The sequence below is a fragment of the Mizuhopecten yessoensis genome, unplaced genomic scaffold, assembly GCF_002113885.1.
Source record: "Mizuhopecten yessoensis strain PY_sf001 unplaced genomic scaffold, ASM211388v2 scaffold4631, whole genome shotgun sequence".
Taxonomy (NCBI): domain Eukaryota; kingdom Metazoa; phylum Mollusca; class Bivalvia; order Pectinida; family Pectinidae; genus Mizuhopecten; species Mizuhopecten yessoensis.
Window position 1 is genome coordinate 723,368 of NW_018405643.1, and position 16,211 is coordinate 739,578.

The 16,211-nt window shown below is 35.6% G+C and overlaps 2 protein-coding genes across 2 annotated transcripts in view; one reads left to right on the forward strand and one right to left on the reverse strand.

The window, feature by feature from the left end:
* Positions 1–1,152: 1,152 nt before the first annotated feature.
* LOC110449527 (exosome complex component RRP45-like) lies at positions 1,153–14,515 on the reverse strand. Its single transcript, XM_021496459.1, has 14 exons — positions 14,366–14,515; positions 10,954–11,048; positions 10,176–10,295; positions 9,538–9,640; positions 8,446–8,543; positions 7,527–7,566; positions 7,081–7,163; positions 6,367–6,499; positions 5,875–5,963; positions 4,420–4,581; positions 3,572–3,590; positions 2,133–2,259; positions 1,843–1,918; positions 1,153–1,297 (listed from the first exon to the last, which is right to left on the reverse strand). Exons 1-14 carry the CDS (start codon positions 14,429–14,431, stop codon positions 1,195–1,197), a joined length of 1,314 nt encoding a protein of 437 aa, XP_021352134.1. The 5' UTR covers positions 14,432–14,515; the 3' UTR covers positions 1,153–1,194.
* A 16-nt stretch (positions 14,516–14,531) lies between these two features.
* The window catches only part of LOC110449526 (probable phospholipid-transporting ATPase IA), a 95,963-nt gene continuing 94,283 nt past the window's right edge, over positions 14,532–16,211 (forward strand). Inside the window, exon 1 of the mRNA XM_021496450.1 lies at positions 14,532–14,693. Coding sequence (XP_021352125.1) covers positions 14,657–14,693 — 37 coding nt within the window. The 5' untranslated portion in view covers positions 14,532–14,656. The remainder of the gene's footprint in view (positions 14,694–16,211) is intronic.

Genomic DNA, 16,211 nt, shown 5'->3' on the forward strand with positions numbered 1-16,211 from the left:
GTACCTTGACAAGGTATATGTCAGTAATTTATAATACATTGACAAGGTACATGTCAGTAATTTATAGTACCTTGATAAGGTATGTCAGTAATTTATAGTACCTTGACAAGGTATATGTCAGTAACTTATAGTACCTTGATAAGGTATATGTCAGTAATGTATAGTGCCTTGATAAGGTATATGTCAGTAATTTATAATACCTTGATAAGGTATATGACAGTAATTTATAGTACCTTCACAAGGTATATGTCAGTAATTTATTATACCTTGATAAGGTATATGTCAGTAATTTATAGTACCTTGATAAGGTATACGTCAGTAATTTATAATACCTTGACAAGGTATGTCAGTAATTTATAATACCTTGACAAGGTATATGTCATTATAGTACCTTGACAAGGTATATGTCAGTAATTTATAATACATTGACAAGGTACATGTCAGTAATTTATAGTACCTTGATAAGGTATATTTCAGTAATTTATAGTACCTTGATAAGGTATATGTCAATAATGTATAGTACCTTGATAAGGTATATGTCAGTAATTTATAGTTCCTTTACAAGGTTTATGTCAGTAATTTATAGTACCTTGACAAGGTATATGCCAGTAATTTATAGTACCTTGATAAGGTATATGTCAGTAATATATAATACCTTGATCAGTTATATGTCAGTAATTTATAGTACCTTGACAAGGAATATGTCAGTAATGTATAATACCTTGATAAGGTTTATGACAGTAATTTATAGTACCTTCACAAGGTATATGTCAGTAATTTATTATACCTTGATAAGGTATATGTCAGTAATATATAGTACCTTGACAAGGTATATGTCAGTAATTTATAATACCTTGATAAGGTATATGTCAGGAATTTATAATACCTTGACAAGGTATATGTCAGTAATTTATAGTTCCTTGACAAGGTATATGTCAGTAATTTATAGTACCTTGATAAGGTATGTCAGTAATTTATAGTACCTTGATAAGGTATGCGTCAGTAATTTATAGTACCTTGATAAGGTATACGTCAGCAATTTATAATACCTTGACAAGGTATGTCAGTAATTTATAATACCTTGACAAGGTATATGTCAGTAACGTATAGTACCTTGGCGCATATAAAGTGATTAAAAGAGGAAATGCAACGATATATAACATTTTCTTTTTATTGCAACAAATCAAACAAATATCAAGGCTTTCCTTTTCGTTTCTTTGGCTTGGTTTTCGTTTGCACTTGTGCAAGATTTGCTGATTCTGTTGAAGATGCTTTCTTTGTGTTGTAAACTTGACTCCTGTGAAAAAGAGGATATAAAACTATATTACTGAAGGAATAAGATACATCATCCTTTTTCATTTTTTGTTATTCTTTAGTACAAATTTATGTATATGGGTACATCCACTTTGATGGTCAGTTTGATGGTCAGTTTGATGGTCAGAGTAATGGTCACTTTGATGGTCAGAGTAATGGTCAGTTTAATGGTCAGTTTGATGGTCAGTTTAATGGCCAGTTTGATTGTCAGAGTAATGGTCAGTTTAATGGTCAGTTTGATGGGTCAGTTTAATGGCCAGTTTGATGGTCAGAGTAATGGTCAGTTTGATGGTCAGTTTGATGGGTCAGTTTGATGGTCAGAGTAATGGTCAGTTTAATGGTCAGTTTAATGGTCAGTTTGATGGTCAGTTTAATGGACAGTTTGATGGTCAGAGTAATGGTCAGTTTAATGGTCAGATAATGGTCAGTTTGATGGTCAGTTTGATGGGTCAGTTTAATGGTCAGTTTGATGGTCAGAGTAATGGTCAGTTTAATGGTCAGTTTGATGGTCAGAGCATGAGAGCTTACCTTGGCTGTGTAAGTAACTGATCTCCCTCCATGATAACCACATCTTCCTCTTCACTATCAGAATCTAGTACCACCACTGCAAGTCAATTATAAATGGCGGGATTAAGCTTTTTATAATTTACGACCTGATATTGAAGTTTCCATCAATAATATGAAATTTTAAAACTTAAATAATACTGTTATCCTCACAACATGTATCAATTTGTATTAACATTACTGAAGGTTTCTGATATTCAAAGCATCTGAACATTGAGATATTTTTTTAATGTGTAAAAAAAAAGAAATCTAACCTTCTGGCTGAGGTGTAGTCTTTGACCTTTGTCCTACGACCTTGTGACCTTGCTCCTCTTTGAGTTCCTTTTCCTCCAACTCCCACGTACTTGCGCCCCCTTCTCCTATACATCCAACTCCCTTATCCTACAACCAGGAGAGAGCTCCGTAAGTAAGGAAAACGCGAGTCAGGCTGATCAATTTTGCTTTAACTTAAAAGTCACAAATAAAACGCGTTCAAACGAACCCGACACATCATAAACTAAAAATCCGCTCAAATAATTGCCATTACTCTAACTTTTGTCATAATCCCCTTGGTCAAACAAATGCTAAGTTTGTTTTGAACAAAAACAGTAACTTAGCTTTCGAAAAGGTCTGTTTCCTTTGTTAAGCAAAGAGTGCAAAATCACTCTTTGCTTGACAAAGGAAACCGGCCTTTTTTTCGAAACCTTGCAATATAAATGTTCAACTACTATTTGTGTTCAGAACAGACTTGGCATTGATTATTCATACTGGACTGATGAATCCTATCCCTGGTCAAATGTTTCTAAAGAGATGACCTGGCTAAGAACAGGTATATACTGCATATTGTGCCTATGTAAAATTTGCCCTCAATAACTTTCAACATTAAAGAACATTGAAACTTCAAAAACAATGTATTATCACTTTACAAATCCATGTACACATGTTTGAAAAATAAAATAGAGCTCACCTCTATTACTGACCAAAGTAACAAAGACTGGCGACTGGTATAGTATGGTAATTTGAAGGCCATGGTCATACAATTTATGAACCCTCCCCATGGTGAATTGAAGGCAACCATCAATTCTTTTCTGACCAATTTTTTTTATTCATTTTCTTATTCAGGGCATCAAACTGATGTAACTAAAACAGATTTGGTTTAAAAAAGACAAATAGAAAAAAACATATGCTAAAACCCCTTCATTTCATCATTATGTTGTATTGAAGTCTGTCTGTCCGACCCTTAATTTCTCTACACCAGACTTAATTATTGTGATTTTAAGATAGAATCCATCAAATTGAAGTAAACTTAAAGAAAATGAATGAAAAAAGGTTTGTTGGAATAGAAATTGATGGTAGCCTTCATTTCACCATGGGGCGGTTCATTTCACCATGGAGTGGTTCATTTCACCATGGGGTGGTTCATTTCACCATGGGGTGGTTCATTTCACCATGGGGCGGTTCATTTCACCATGGGGTGGTTCATTTCACCATGGGGCGGTTCATTTCACCATGCTTCACAATACCATGCTACACCGGTACTACTAACCTAAGGGACAAAGAGCTCATCTCTTTTTCTGACAGAAATAGCACCAAGATCACCTATTTTACTGACAGAGGTTACAGAGAGGATAAACCTCTGTAACTGATAGAAGGGAAATATTTAACGGGCATTTCAATAGTTCAGTATTGTGAATCAAATTGAAAATGGACCTACCAATATTTCAACATCAGATCTGACAGAAGTTAAGGATCTTTATACACAGTTTGATTGTTACAACATCAATACACTTACACTTGTTTTACATTCCCACCAAAACAGTACAAATTCTGTTTTCAGTTTAATACAATGGTGTATTACAAGGTCACACTTAGAGCAAGGTGACAATGATGTACTATTATAATTGTGACAGTGTAATCATCATGCTGACAACTGAATTTTCCGTTCATTTAAATTCTACCTCAAAATCGAACAGCAATTACATTGCTCATTATGTCAAAACAATTTTAAGTGTTACTGAAAAAAAATACCACACAAACATTACTGTAATTTTTTTTTTTGTGAAGTTGAACAATAAAATTATCTGTAAAGCTTTAATGGTCTTTGGCATTCATTAAAAATCATATGGGCCTGCACTTAAATGTTGAGGGGGTAGAGGTACCATTTATCTCCCTCACTAGATTATGAAATGTTTATGGCTTGAACTTGTAGTGAATTCAGAGCTCATACTATCTTTGGGCCTGTTCTTTTATGCGAAACAACTGGTACGTCCATTTTTAAATGTAACAATCCTGGCACACCTGCAAATGTTTATGCAGGCCTTGCAAGGCTTTGTCAAGGCTCGCATGAAAGCAGCATCAGATTACTGGGTCCGAGCATATTTCATAAACTAACAACTCTGGTCCAACCGGTTTAAAACCGTTTGGACGGCGATAAACGAAAACGGCTCATGTTACAATGACAAAGGGAGTTAACTGAAGTCTATCACAATTATCAGGCTTTTAACATATAAACCAACTCGTTCTGACATCTAACAAATCATAAGTGACTGGTACAAAGGATACGATTCACTTGAGATGACAGTCATTGATTCTCTGATTGACTGAAGTGAGGCGGCAACTGTTTCCTCCACCTCATCCATATCTACTTCCTCTGGTTCCATCTCATTGGTCGTGATGGTATCCATGGCAACAGAATCTGTGTATCCAAACTTTTCACCTTTCGCCCTACAAGCATATTAGAATACAATACCACAGAAGACAGTCATACAGTACTTGTGTTTTTAAGTTGTCATATTAAAGTCATGTTTTATTAAAAAAATTGTAACTATGATAATAATAATGTACAGATGATAAATTCCTAATGTCTATCAGAGTTAATCAGAAGAATTTGATCACAATCTCCCATCAATACAAAATGTAGGTTTACGAGGTGAAGTTTTTACCTAACCGGCCACGGTACTTTCCACAGAGGCCTTTGCCTTAAGACTTTGGGAGCATATCACATACAAAAAGCATGATTTTAGGAAAATGAACAGATTTTGCATTATTTTTGAGAAAATACTGCAAAACGTTTTTAGGGGAAGGGGCCTTTATAAAGCACCAAATTGACTCTAGTAAATATCTGAAACAAGATGACCTCACTGCAGAAAAAAACAACCACAAAATGTCTTTAAATCCAATTTCAGTTGCCAGTTAATAGATGAACAAGTTTGAATTTCTATAAATTTAACACATTACATAATTATAATCACTCTGATTATCCAAACTGGCTGGGTTGAGAACTTGATATATGGTATGAAGAGACTTCACATCACAATTCTATTTAGGATTGTGTAGGGTCATTGATCTATATACATCATAAAAACTGTTTTCAAAATGTTGTCACAAGACTTTTCTGACGGATTAAATCTGAGGAGTGTTTTACTAACTCCTGTGAAATTTTTGTGGGCTTAACATTAAATACTGTATAGAGGTAATATTTCGCGGGGATTTTAATTTCGCTATATTCGTGCTTTGCATACTACAACTAATATCCGCGAATTCTTAACACCAGAGAAATTATCGATAATATTAACCACTTTTATGGATCTTATCACAACATGTTGAAAATATTCATAAACCAACTCTGTTATGCAAGCAAAATGAACTCAAATCAGATTATCACTGGATGACTGGGCAGTCCTTGAGAAACTAACACTTAATAAATGGTCACCACATATTTATGTGCACACAGCAGGTGATTAATTGGTTCCAGTTTACTCTACATACACATTTGATTTTCTTTCGAGTGAAGTCACTGGTGGATGACGACGCTCGGGATGAGTGTTTTCAAACGGTTTACCTGTATTTCAAGGTTTAACCCTTAAATGATGACACTCAAAAAAACACATGGGATTGGGATAAACAGCGATATGTACTGAATACGAAACCGCGAATTATTGACCCCGCAAATTTAAAGCCCTATACAGTATACAATAAATAACAGTCCATCCTAACAGAACTTATCAAACACCATACCTGGCCTGTCTGTCATTGTCCAGAGCTTTATGAATCAAATCAGTTGTCTCTGCCACCTTCACCACCGCAATGTTTGAGCACCGTAGGACCTAGAGATACCAATGACAGCACTTTATTACTACAAGAAGTGTGGTCTATATTTCATGCCATACCATTCATTGTCGCTATACCTAAATTACTCTGCATCATAAAGGCAACAAATTCACAGGGTTTATGTTTCAGGTTTTAATATCCTAAATGAGCTATTGGCTTCATACAATTGTGATTATCTCCCTTCTGTCATGTATTTGAGATCTGCACTTTATGTCTAAAAGTTTCTTGACATCATTTTCACAGTAAAGGGTTTTCTCCAAGTTTCCTGTTAAAGTTCTTCAAAACAAATTCCAATAACCTCATGAAACAAATATTAAACATTTTCATTAATTTTAAAACAATAATACAACCGATATTGAACATTTTCATTAATTTTCAAAACAATAATACAACTGATACCTGATCTTTGAGAAGCAACATCTGTCCCGTCACTTGTAGTGTACAGATTTCACGATGTTTATTCATCCCTATCACCATCTTTCCATCCATCACTTTCTCTTCTTTGTCCGACGGGTCAACCAACAAAAATTTCCTACAAGGAAAGTTTTAGTAATCAGGCAGTGCTAAGCAGCATTGTTAAGGTTACATTCGTGTATCCCGGTTGAAACAGTACAGGTGGTGCAGAAATATTCCACAATAAACAATAAACGCACTTGGACCGTTCTATAAGCAGAGCTGAAAATGCACCGTTTCGGAGAATAAATAACAATGTATCAAGAATATTATGCCCTTCATTATACACATGTCAACTGAATTACATAACGTATCTTAAAAACTACATGTGACTTGACATTGTTTTAGAAATAAATAACGCAAACTAGCAATAGTCATCATTTTAGTTTCGGTCAGGTACGTTTTGACCTCTCAATCTAAATTTTTTGAATATTCTTGAGGTCAGCCTCAGTTCAGATCTGTACCTGTCGTTTTCTTAACCGGTTGAACAGGATACACGAAAGGGGCCTAAGTTAAAAGATAATACTATGTCTATTTCATTGATAAAGGTAAAGCTTTATTTTCCAGAATTGAATAAAACATATTTACATAACAGGACTTTGATCCGATGACATGCTTGAAGAATGGGACGACAACAAGCTTCAGTGTCCTGACACTTACCCCTGCTCGTAGAATGAAAATGACACACAGATAGGCATGTGATGTACGCTGAGAGGGATGGGATCTTTCTCCTCCACCGGGTGCTGAAATCACAAATCAAATGTCATGTATGTCTCTCTAGACTAATGCTAAAAATGACTAAAAATACAGTGTTTCATTTATTTTAGTCCCATTTCCACTGCATTCTTTTGTATTCAAATACATTCTTCACCATAATGTGCATATGTCTCAATACTTTCAACCCATGTAATAAACAGCATTGGGACAGATGAACATGTTTTCTTGATACTCATGTATTACATATGGAAACTAGAATCGTCCTAAAGTGACTAAATAATGCTGAGATATATAGCCTGCTCTATCAATATCAATATACGTAGTGTTTTGGGATCAAGTATTTACACACAGCTGTCTTTATATTTTTGATTTTCAGAGCAGTTACTCACCACTATTACATTGCTACCATCCACTGTAACATCAGGCCTCCTGTAAATTGACAGATATTCCATAGATCATTTTAAAAACAGAGAAATTTACGGTCATAAATAAACATAATATCATGTTCTTGGAACCATATATGTACATAAGGCAACATGAAATCACACATCTCTTGATACTTTGCTATTTTTAATTAGTAAGAGCAAGAAAATTAAGATTAAGAAGATTTCTGAAAAAAAAAAAAAAAATTCAAAAAGCTTTCCTTTAAATATATTTCCAAAGCTGTTTTCTGTTACCTGACATTCAATACCTCCGGTTTGCATAAATATCTTTAAGATTCTTAAAAAGAATAACAAAACCAGGAGAAAACAATATCTAGTTCTATGGAAGTAAGTGATCTCAAAGGAAAACACATTGGGTATGGCCTAATTTATCAAAGCTCTGGCTTCCTCCTCAGAGTTAAATGGCGCAAGAAGACGATAAACCATCCCACTCCTTTCTTGGAATGTCTCAAAACTTTGAAACGCTGAACCTGAATGTGAAGTTATTAAATCAGACAGTTTAATATTGTATAATATTGAGGTCAGGTGGTGCAGTGGATAGCGCACTCGCCTTTCACCAAGGCGACTGGGGTTAGATTCCCCGATCGGACGTGAAAAGGTCACCTGCCCGCAGACCACGTGGGTTTCCCCCCCCCCCCGAATACTCCGGTTTCCTTCCACATTAAGACCCTATGCACGCTTACATCTGGGCCAACAGGAGTGATTAATATAAGTTGAAATAAATTGTTTCATAATTGTTAATGAAATAAATAAAGTTTATATTAATATTGTATCGTTTTGGAGTCTATGAGCTTTAATTTAGACTACATATTTATACTTCAACCTTTTTATTAAATTCTCAATTAAATGATAAGGATGTACACACCTGAAGTGAGTGAGGGCTGTAATGGCCGCTATGCTAGCACAGTCTATGATATTCCCATCGTGATTCAACACATGGATGTCTGTTCTCACCTGCCATACCTGTCATAACAAACAAATGTTTATCACATATTTTGTTTTTTCTATATTCTAATAAAATTTGAGGAAAACAAATGGTAAAAGGAAGGAAAAGATATTTTCCATGACAGTAATATAAGTAACATAAATTTGATAACAACGCAAAGGTGCTGCACCATAAGGTAACAGGTTCTTTCGTTGCGCCAGGAAAGCTAAACATGTTGTGTGAAACTGGGCTTTCATAATTAGAACATGGAGAGTATGTTTTTGACTTCCCAAAATGAGGTTTAATTGACTCTTGGGATTGAAAGGACAAGTCTATTTGACATGTTTATGACCCTACAAATTTCAGGAAAAAAAGGTGATTTGACTTCAGAAATGATTAAATGTCAAAGGTCAACTGATGAAAGCCCTGCGAAGATAAAATCCACTGATGTATCTGTATATACAGAAACTTATTTTGTGATCACTCTCAAGTCTTTAACCGTCAGTTCAGATTTTTTTCTTGAAATTAATCATTATATATATATCATTCAGATTTCTAGTCAAGTACACGTATCGCAACTAACAATGGTATGAGAGATATAGAGATTTCTTATATCATGTGAATGTTGTGCTGAACAAGTTGAATCTATGACTATAATATATAAACTTTATCTATTTTAAAACAAATATGAAACCAGGTGCAATCACAACACAACCTGACGTTAAATGTAAATAAAGCACCGTGAACCGAGTACATCAGGTTGTGTTGTAATTGCACCTCTATGTTCATATGTCTAATTATACGTAGAGGTATCCACGCCTGGATGATGAACCCGATATGTCACCGTAAAGAAGCAAGGCGCTGGTTCCTGTCCCCTTTTCTAAATATGAAACAGGTTATTTCAGCTTTTATTAATTAGCCCAGATGTGTGCAGGTGGTCTTATACATGTTAAAGAGAATACAACCAATGAGTGTACCGGGTACCTTCTTTACTCATATGTGACACAAAGTCTAAGAGATAATGGGTTGTACCTTCTCTCCTGATATGATACAGAGTGACTCCATGTCAACACATCGTGATTCCTTCAGACATCGCTCCAGAAGCCTGTTGATCTCAACACCCAATTCTGACATCCTGCAAGTCATATTTGTTTTATCAGTGAACCAGAATTGAAAAAGAAATGGAAATGATAACTGTATCAATATATTAAGGTGTCTGGGTATTCACGTCTGAACATTTTACTTTCTTCTAAACAAAACAACATACACCGACTCACTTATAATCACATTTCTGTTTCTGTCTTTCTCTAGATAAAGATACCATGTAAAAATGTTAGGATTGCACATAAACAAGAACTTAGAAAAATGAATGATTTCCAAATTGAAATAATTTAAATTACAATTTGGTTTCCGAATGGTAATAACTGAAATTGCATCTTTCTTTCAAGATCTCACAATCTAGTCCTATTTTGAGTGATATCTCTGAACTGTTTCCAATAGATTTTGGGAGCTTGCTGGAAAATGTAATCATAGAAAATGTGCTTATAATATATGCCCATGAAAATGTCAGCTCCGGGATCCATCATTCTGTAAGAATCGTTTAAAAACCCTTTGTCACATTGTATAGTTCTACATACAATAGATGTTGCTTTCAAGAGTCTAATATTTACCTTCCTGACTCAAATGATGGGCATGCCATGGGAGACAACTCTACATTGATGAACAGGACACCATCCGAGGGCCTGGTGGGCTTTGGTGCACACAGCTCACAAGACACCTGAGCAAATACCCTGCAGTAGAAAAATTGAAGAAAATTAACATCTACAGCTGTGTGCAGCTTTCAGCAAATGTATGTTAGAGATCAAGTTTATGTCCAGTGGGCAGCACAATCAGCTTTCAGAGAACATATGTGATCATCTTATTTTTATAATTATACATTTTCAACGTTCTCAACTTCATTGTAATGCTGTACTGTAAAATGTCTGTAAAAAGCCAAACCAATTAACACAATTAACTTTCTCTCAGCTCCTAAACACAATGATCCATAGCTGTCAACCCTCCCTCATTAGGAGGGAGACTCCCTCTTTTTGACAAAAAATTACCGATCTCCCTCGAAACTCCATCATTCAAGCCCAAACTCGCACAAACACAAAATCTACATCCTGTGGTCAAATGATCTCCTAGTTACTGCAGGGTGTGTGTAATGATCATAACAGGTGTGTCTGAATCAACTAAATGCATTTTGGAGTTATTTTGATACATAGGAAGGGAAAGATAAATTGAGCAAGGCAGTTTTAGTCTCATTTCACACACTTTCTCCCTCAATGGAAATGTGGAATGAGGGAGATCTCCCTCATTAGAGGTTTCACAGGTTGACACATATGATCTTTTTGCTCTCCATGGTAATACCATTTAAAACCACTAAAACACAATAACACTTTCCTTTACCTTGTTTGACCAAGTTCGACATAACAGCTGCCCCTGTCAGTACCAAACTTGATTCTGATTCTTCTGTAGTCGAATGGTTGTCTCCCATCGATTCTCTGAAACAGACTTTACTCCATTATAAAGAATTATAGAATTTTCAACAGTGGACAGTATCATTGTTAGGCATCATTTGGGCCTTACAGAATAATTTTTATTGTCAGTATGTAATTAACTCTATGAAGAAAAGTAAATTCCTATGATTTGTTTATTATTATGGACCAATTTACTGTTTCATAAATTGATAACTGTAGGTCAGGTTTAGAACACTTGACTGTTATATTTTTTTGATTTGCCAGACTTTTTGTTGTGTAAATATTTGGTTAGGTGGGGCACTAGTACTAAAAAAAATCATTTGAAGGACAGATCAACTCCACAGCTACTGAAAATGTACAGGTACCGGTATTTTAGCTTAGTAAATATTTTTAGCAATTTTGTTTACCTGATTAGCACACCAATATATTATATTAGCACAACCATCATTCTTATGCAATAGAAAGCAATATGGGTTCCGGTTTTCATTATTTTATGGCAATCATTTTTTACAGGCATTATGGGAGAGTCGAAAAGACATGAAACTGAAAGGCTAGATTTACATACAAAAATGGAGGAAAAGTACGAGTCATAAATAAGCAGAGCTGATAAAGATCTAATTAAGGTTGTGGAGAACCCTTAAGTTACATATGATGCACTAGATGGCACCACTGGTAAAGATGGCCTTATTCTACTGATCAGTTGAAAGGTTCATATAAAAACAGATTTTGGTGAAAAAAAGCAGTGGATTTGAGTTTAAAAGTGAGTTGGATTAATTAAGACTCATACAGGATTGGATAACAACACAGTTTCCTCAAAATGAATGCTTTAAGTTTTAGATACAGCAAGAACTGATCTAGAATCCGGTAAATTTAATTGATACCTATATCTTAATTGCTGCTCCGGGCTTCCTGCCTTGTACGTTTATTCCTCCCTTTGTACATAAAAACATTATACGACACGATATCTTATGCTCTCCGTCTCTTATCGGAGATCTCTAGCTGACACAAGAATAACACTGGTTCTGCATATCTATTCAATATTCCCTTTGTATTGGAGGTGTCCACATACATATATATGTGGCAGATTTTAATTGTACATACTGTTGCCTTTCCAATAGAGGGAATTTCCCTTTAGGCCTTAAAATAAAATATTGTTCATTTCCCCTTTACCTATACCGACCACCAAAATATCCCCTACACAAAATATTTTATTGACATTTAATTTCTAGAAAGATATTTTTTTTTTTATATTTTTGTTAATTGTACTACTGGTATTCTGTTTGAATTTTAAGTTATTACTACAGGTGAGTATAGATAAAAACAAAATTGAAAGATATAGTAATTTCCCTACCCTACCCATGATTTGGGTCGGTAAAGGGGTAACAAACTATAATTTAATGTAGGCCTTAGCTCAGTGGTTAGAGCGTCCGCTTAGGAACCTCAGGTTCGATCCCCAGTGAAAGCACACTACTCTCTTTCCTGTTACAGAAACTTGCAATGCATATATGTACTAATACCAGAAATCTCCTGTTGAAGGATCAAGGTCCTCTCAAAGTAACAAAATTGTGTGTTTATTTTTTATGCAATTATCATTTTTTTTTTATCAATTCTTCTCATCATCTGTTTAAAACAATTTCATAGGTACACAGCTATTTCGTAGTCGAATGCATGTGGAATAGTGATAAAGATAGTGCCGTCGCTGGGGCTCGAACCTGCGACCCTTGGCTATCCATTATAATGCTCTACAGCTGACACTTGTGTAACGTTCCGGGGTCCGTACCCTAGTCACTTCTAAGGATCCCTGTGCTGTAAGCTTAATTATAACTATACTACAGTTGCAAATATATACAAATATGTGTTACTACCTTGTAACCAGCATACCTATTACCTAAGACTTAATACATGATATGAACAGAATAATTACTGCCCGACTATAGAACTAATACCAAAGCTATCTGCTCTGTATGAATATAACACACTACACACACTTCCGTACAATTCAGGCAGGACACAACTCGACTACCTAGTCGCGGCTAGCCCTAGTCACTATAGTTGCCCTATAGTCAACTACCTAGCTATATGACCTAGTCGCGCCGATCACGACAGCCTTATACTAGAATACAGCTACGTCACTCTCTAATGACCACGACTATCCCTAGTCAAGACTAGCTCTAACGACTATACCTAGTCACGACTAGCCTGGTCGCGACTACCCCTAGTCACGACTAGCACCAACGAGTATACCTAGTCACGACTAGCCTAGTCGCGACTAGCACTGCACAGACTATGCCCGTGACACCTTCTGTCTAACAGTATCCCGCTACAGCACTCAATTTTTTATTTAATATATCTTCCAGGCAGTGTGTGGATCAAGGCAAGACTTACCCAGTCACATCTATCTTTCCAACACAAAGCCGGTCTCGCATATATTAGGTACTTGTGATCTTTCACTGCTGTACACACGCCGAGATCAGAACAGAACTGGCCGATTGTCGCTGGATTCTGCCTATTTATACCCTCTTGCTATCCTAGCGACACCTAGCGGTGAGTGAGGTATAATCACACGTACGTTTTGATTGTACCTCGAAAACTATCTGTCTTCTAAGCGTTCGAATTACGGAGACATAACACAAATGATTAACGCCAACAGATCAACGTATCTAACCTGAATAATATGCTAAATCAGCGAAGGTAAGATTACGATATGTACATTCATCACACTTGTAAGGCAACCTAATCAATTCAAATCTTTTACAATTTTTAAACTTTTTACCAGATACATCAAAATTCTGCTGTTAGTTAACCTTTTGTCTTAGATTCAATATCTCCAATTGCATCACAGGGGTTCGTTATATATGTCTGAAATACGCATATGCTATACTGATATGGGTCACAGCACACATATATGTGACCCATATCATTATAGCAGACATTTGTAACGAACCCCTGTGATTCCATTGTAACTATATCTAGGCTATATATGCAACTGTATCCTTCTGTAACATAGTTGTCTTTTGTTTATTTACTCAACGAAACCGACCCATTGTAACTATATCTAGGCTATATATGCAACTGTATCCTTCTGTAACATAGTTGTCTTTTGTTTATTTACTCAACGAAGCCGACCCATCGGTCCATGCACAGAGGTTCGTTACAAACTGTACTGCGACCCATATCAGTATAGCATATGTATATTTCAGACATTTGTGACGAACCCCTGTGGTCCCTGTCGGCACTCACCAGGGTCGTTAGTAAAATTTCCAATCAAAATAATTTTATCAATCAACTAATTATATAATGGGATATGATTATTGCCGAGTAGCAAACAGAACTAGAATTACCTTCTTTTGAATAACTGCTTGTCTAATGAATTCTCGCTCACAATTCGATAATGGTGTGTCCCGCATTATGCTTCACAAATGTTTATGTACATTTATCTAAACACGTGTGTGCGCGAGTGAATCCAGTTTCAGTTTCAAAACGAGGCGCACTTCCTGGTATAGGTTATTTTTAACTCTAGCATTGAAGAGCTGCCAGAGGATGAATGGCTAGAAACTGTCACAACACAAGAATGACTTTTATTATCCATATGAAGTGCGTTCAAGTATATTATTTATAGCCACCAAAACATTATGGCAAACAGACAAGACCTCGGAAGCAGATACGACGGTAAGTGCGTTTAAACCCAAGAGTATATATATCTCCGTCTGCTATCCACTCAGTTGCATTGCATCGTTCAACATTTGGTCGGTGCCGCCTGCAGTGGTTTAGCTGTGATTGATCGCTATTGATCGGGGAAGTGACATTATCCCCAATGGTCACCTATAAGTACGACAATGGCGTCGTGCTTACAGGCAAACGGTCACAAGACACCGTGATCAGGTTGTTCAAACGATTTCCTGTCCAGATAGCCTATTAGTTATATATGAGTACACACATTGTGTGTATTGTATTGTATTAACTAATCAATTCGGCTAATAACCATTTATTGTTATCTGTAGGCCTACTGTACATTATAAATTGTTTTTGCTAAACGTTCACCAAGGATTGTATGCCAGTTTTTTCTGTGGGTAAATCTGACATGTTAGTTACACTTTTTGGTTGTGCTAATGAATCTTTTCACAATCCATACTTAATTACCAACATGAAGAAATTGTTTAGACATGTTAGATACAGGTTTGTTTCTGTTACTTTTATGTTAGAACAATTGTAAAGGTATTGCTCAAATCGTTAAAGCTACATGTACATTATATGAAGAAGGAGATAATATTGTTATGACAAGTTCATATTTATTGCAACAGTGGGTTTGTATTGAAGTATGTTAGGAGCTTTTGCATGTTAAAACCTTTTACTATAAATGAAACATCAAATCCTATATAATGACATTTCTTCAGTCAATTTTTAGAGAACTTATAGGTTGTTAACAGTAGCTGTTTTTGTCATTTATGATCTTACAAAGAGAAATTGATTAAATCTATCATGGAAAATTATAATGAATTATTAGGTTAAATTATTTAAACTTACAGCTATTCAAACATCAATTGAACATCTTTGATAATAATTAGGCCAACAGCATTTTTGAAAGTTTCTATGAGTTAATCAATGCCATTTGTGTTTTCGTTTTTGTATGACCTGATTTCAAAAACAGCTCTTAGAAATGTTTTATGACATGGAATTTAATTTACTGGGATACAATTTGATTGATCAAGACTGAAATCATATAAAGCTGAGACCAGTATGAGACACTAATAAATGATGATGAATGTGTGAATCACAAAACATTGATGATGACTGTGTGAGTGAGTCACTAACAAGTGATGGTAACTACATATGACAACTGATGATGACTGTGTGAGTCACTAACAAGCGATGATGACTATGTGAGTCACTAACAAGTGATGATGACTATGTGAGTCACTAACAAGTGATGATGACTGTGTGAGTCACTAACAAGTGATGATAACTGTGTGAGTCACTAACAAGTGATGATGACTGTGGGAGTCACTAACAAGTGATGATGACTGTGTGAGTCACTAACAAGTGATTATGACTGTGTGAGTCGCTAACAAGTGATGATAACTGTGTGAGTCACTAACAAGTGATGATGATTGTGTGAGTCACTAACAAGCGATGATGACTATGTGAGTCACTAACAAGTGATGATGACTGTGTGAGTCACTAACAAGT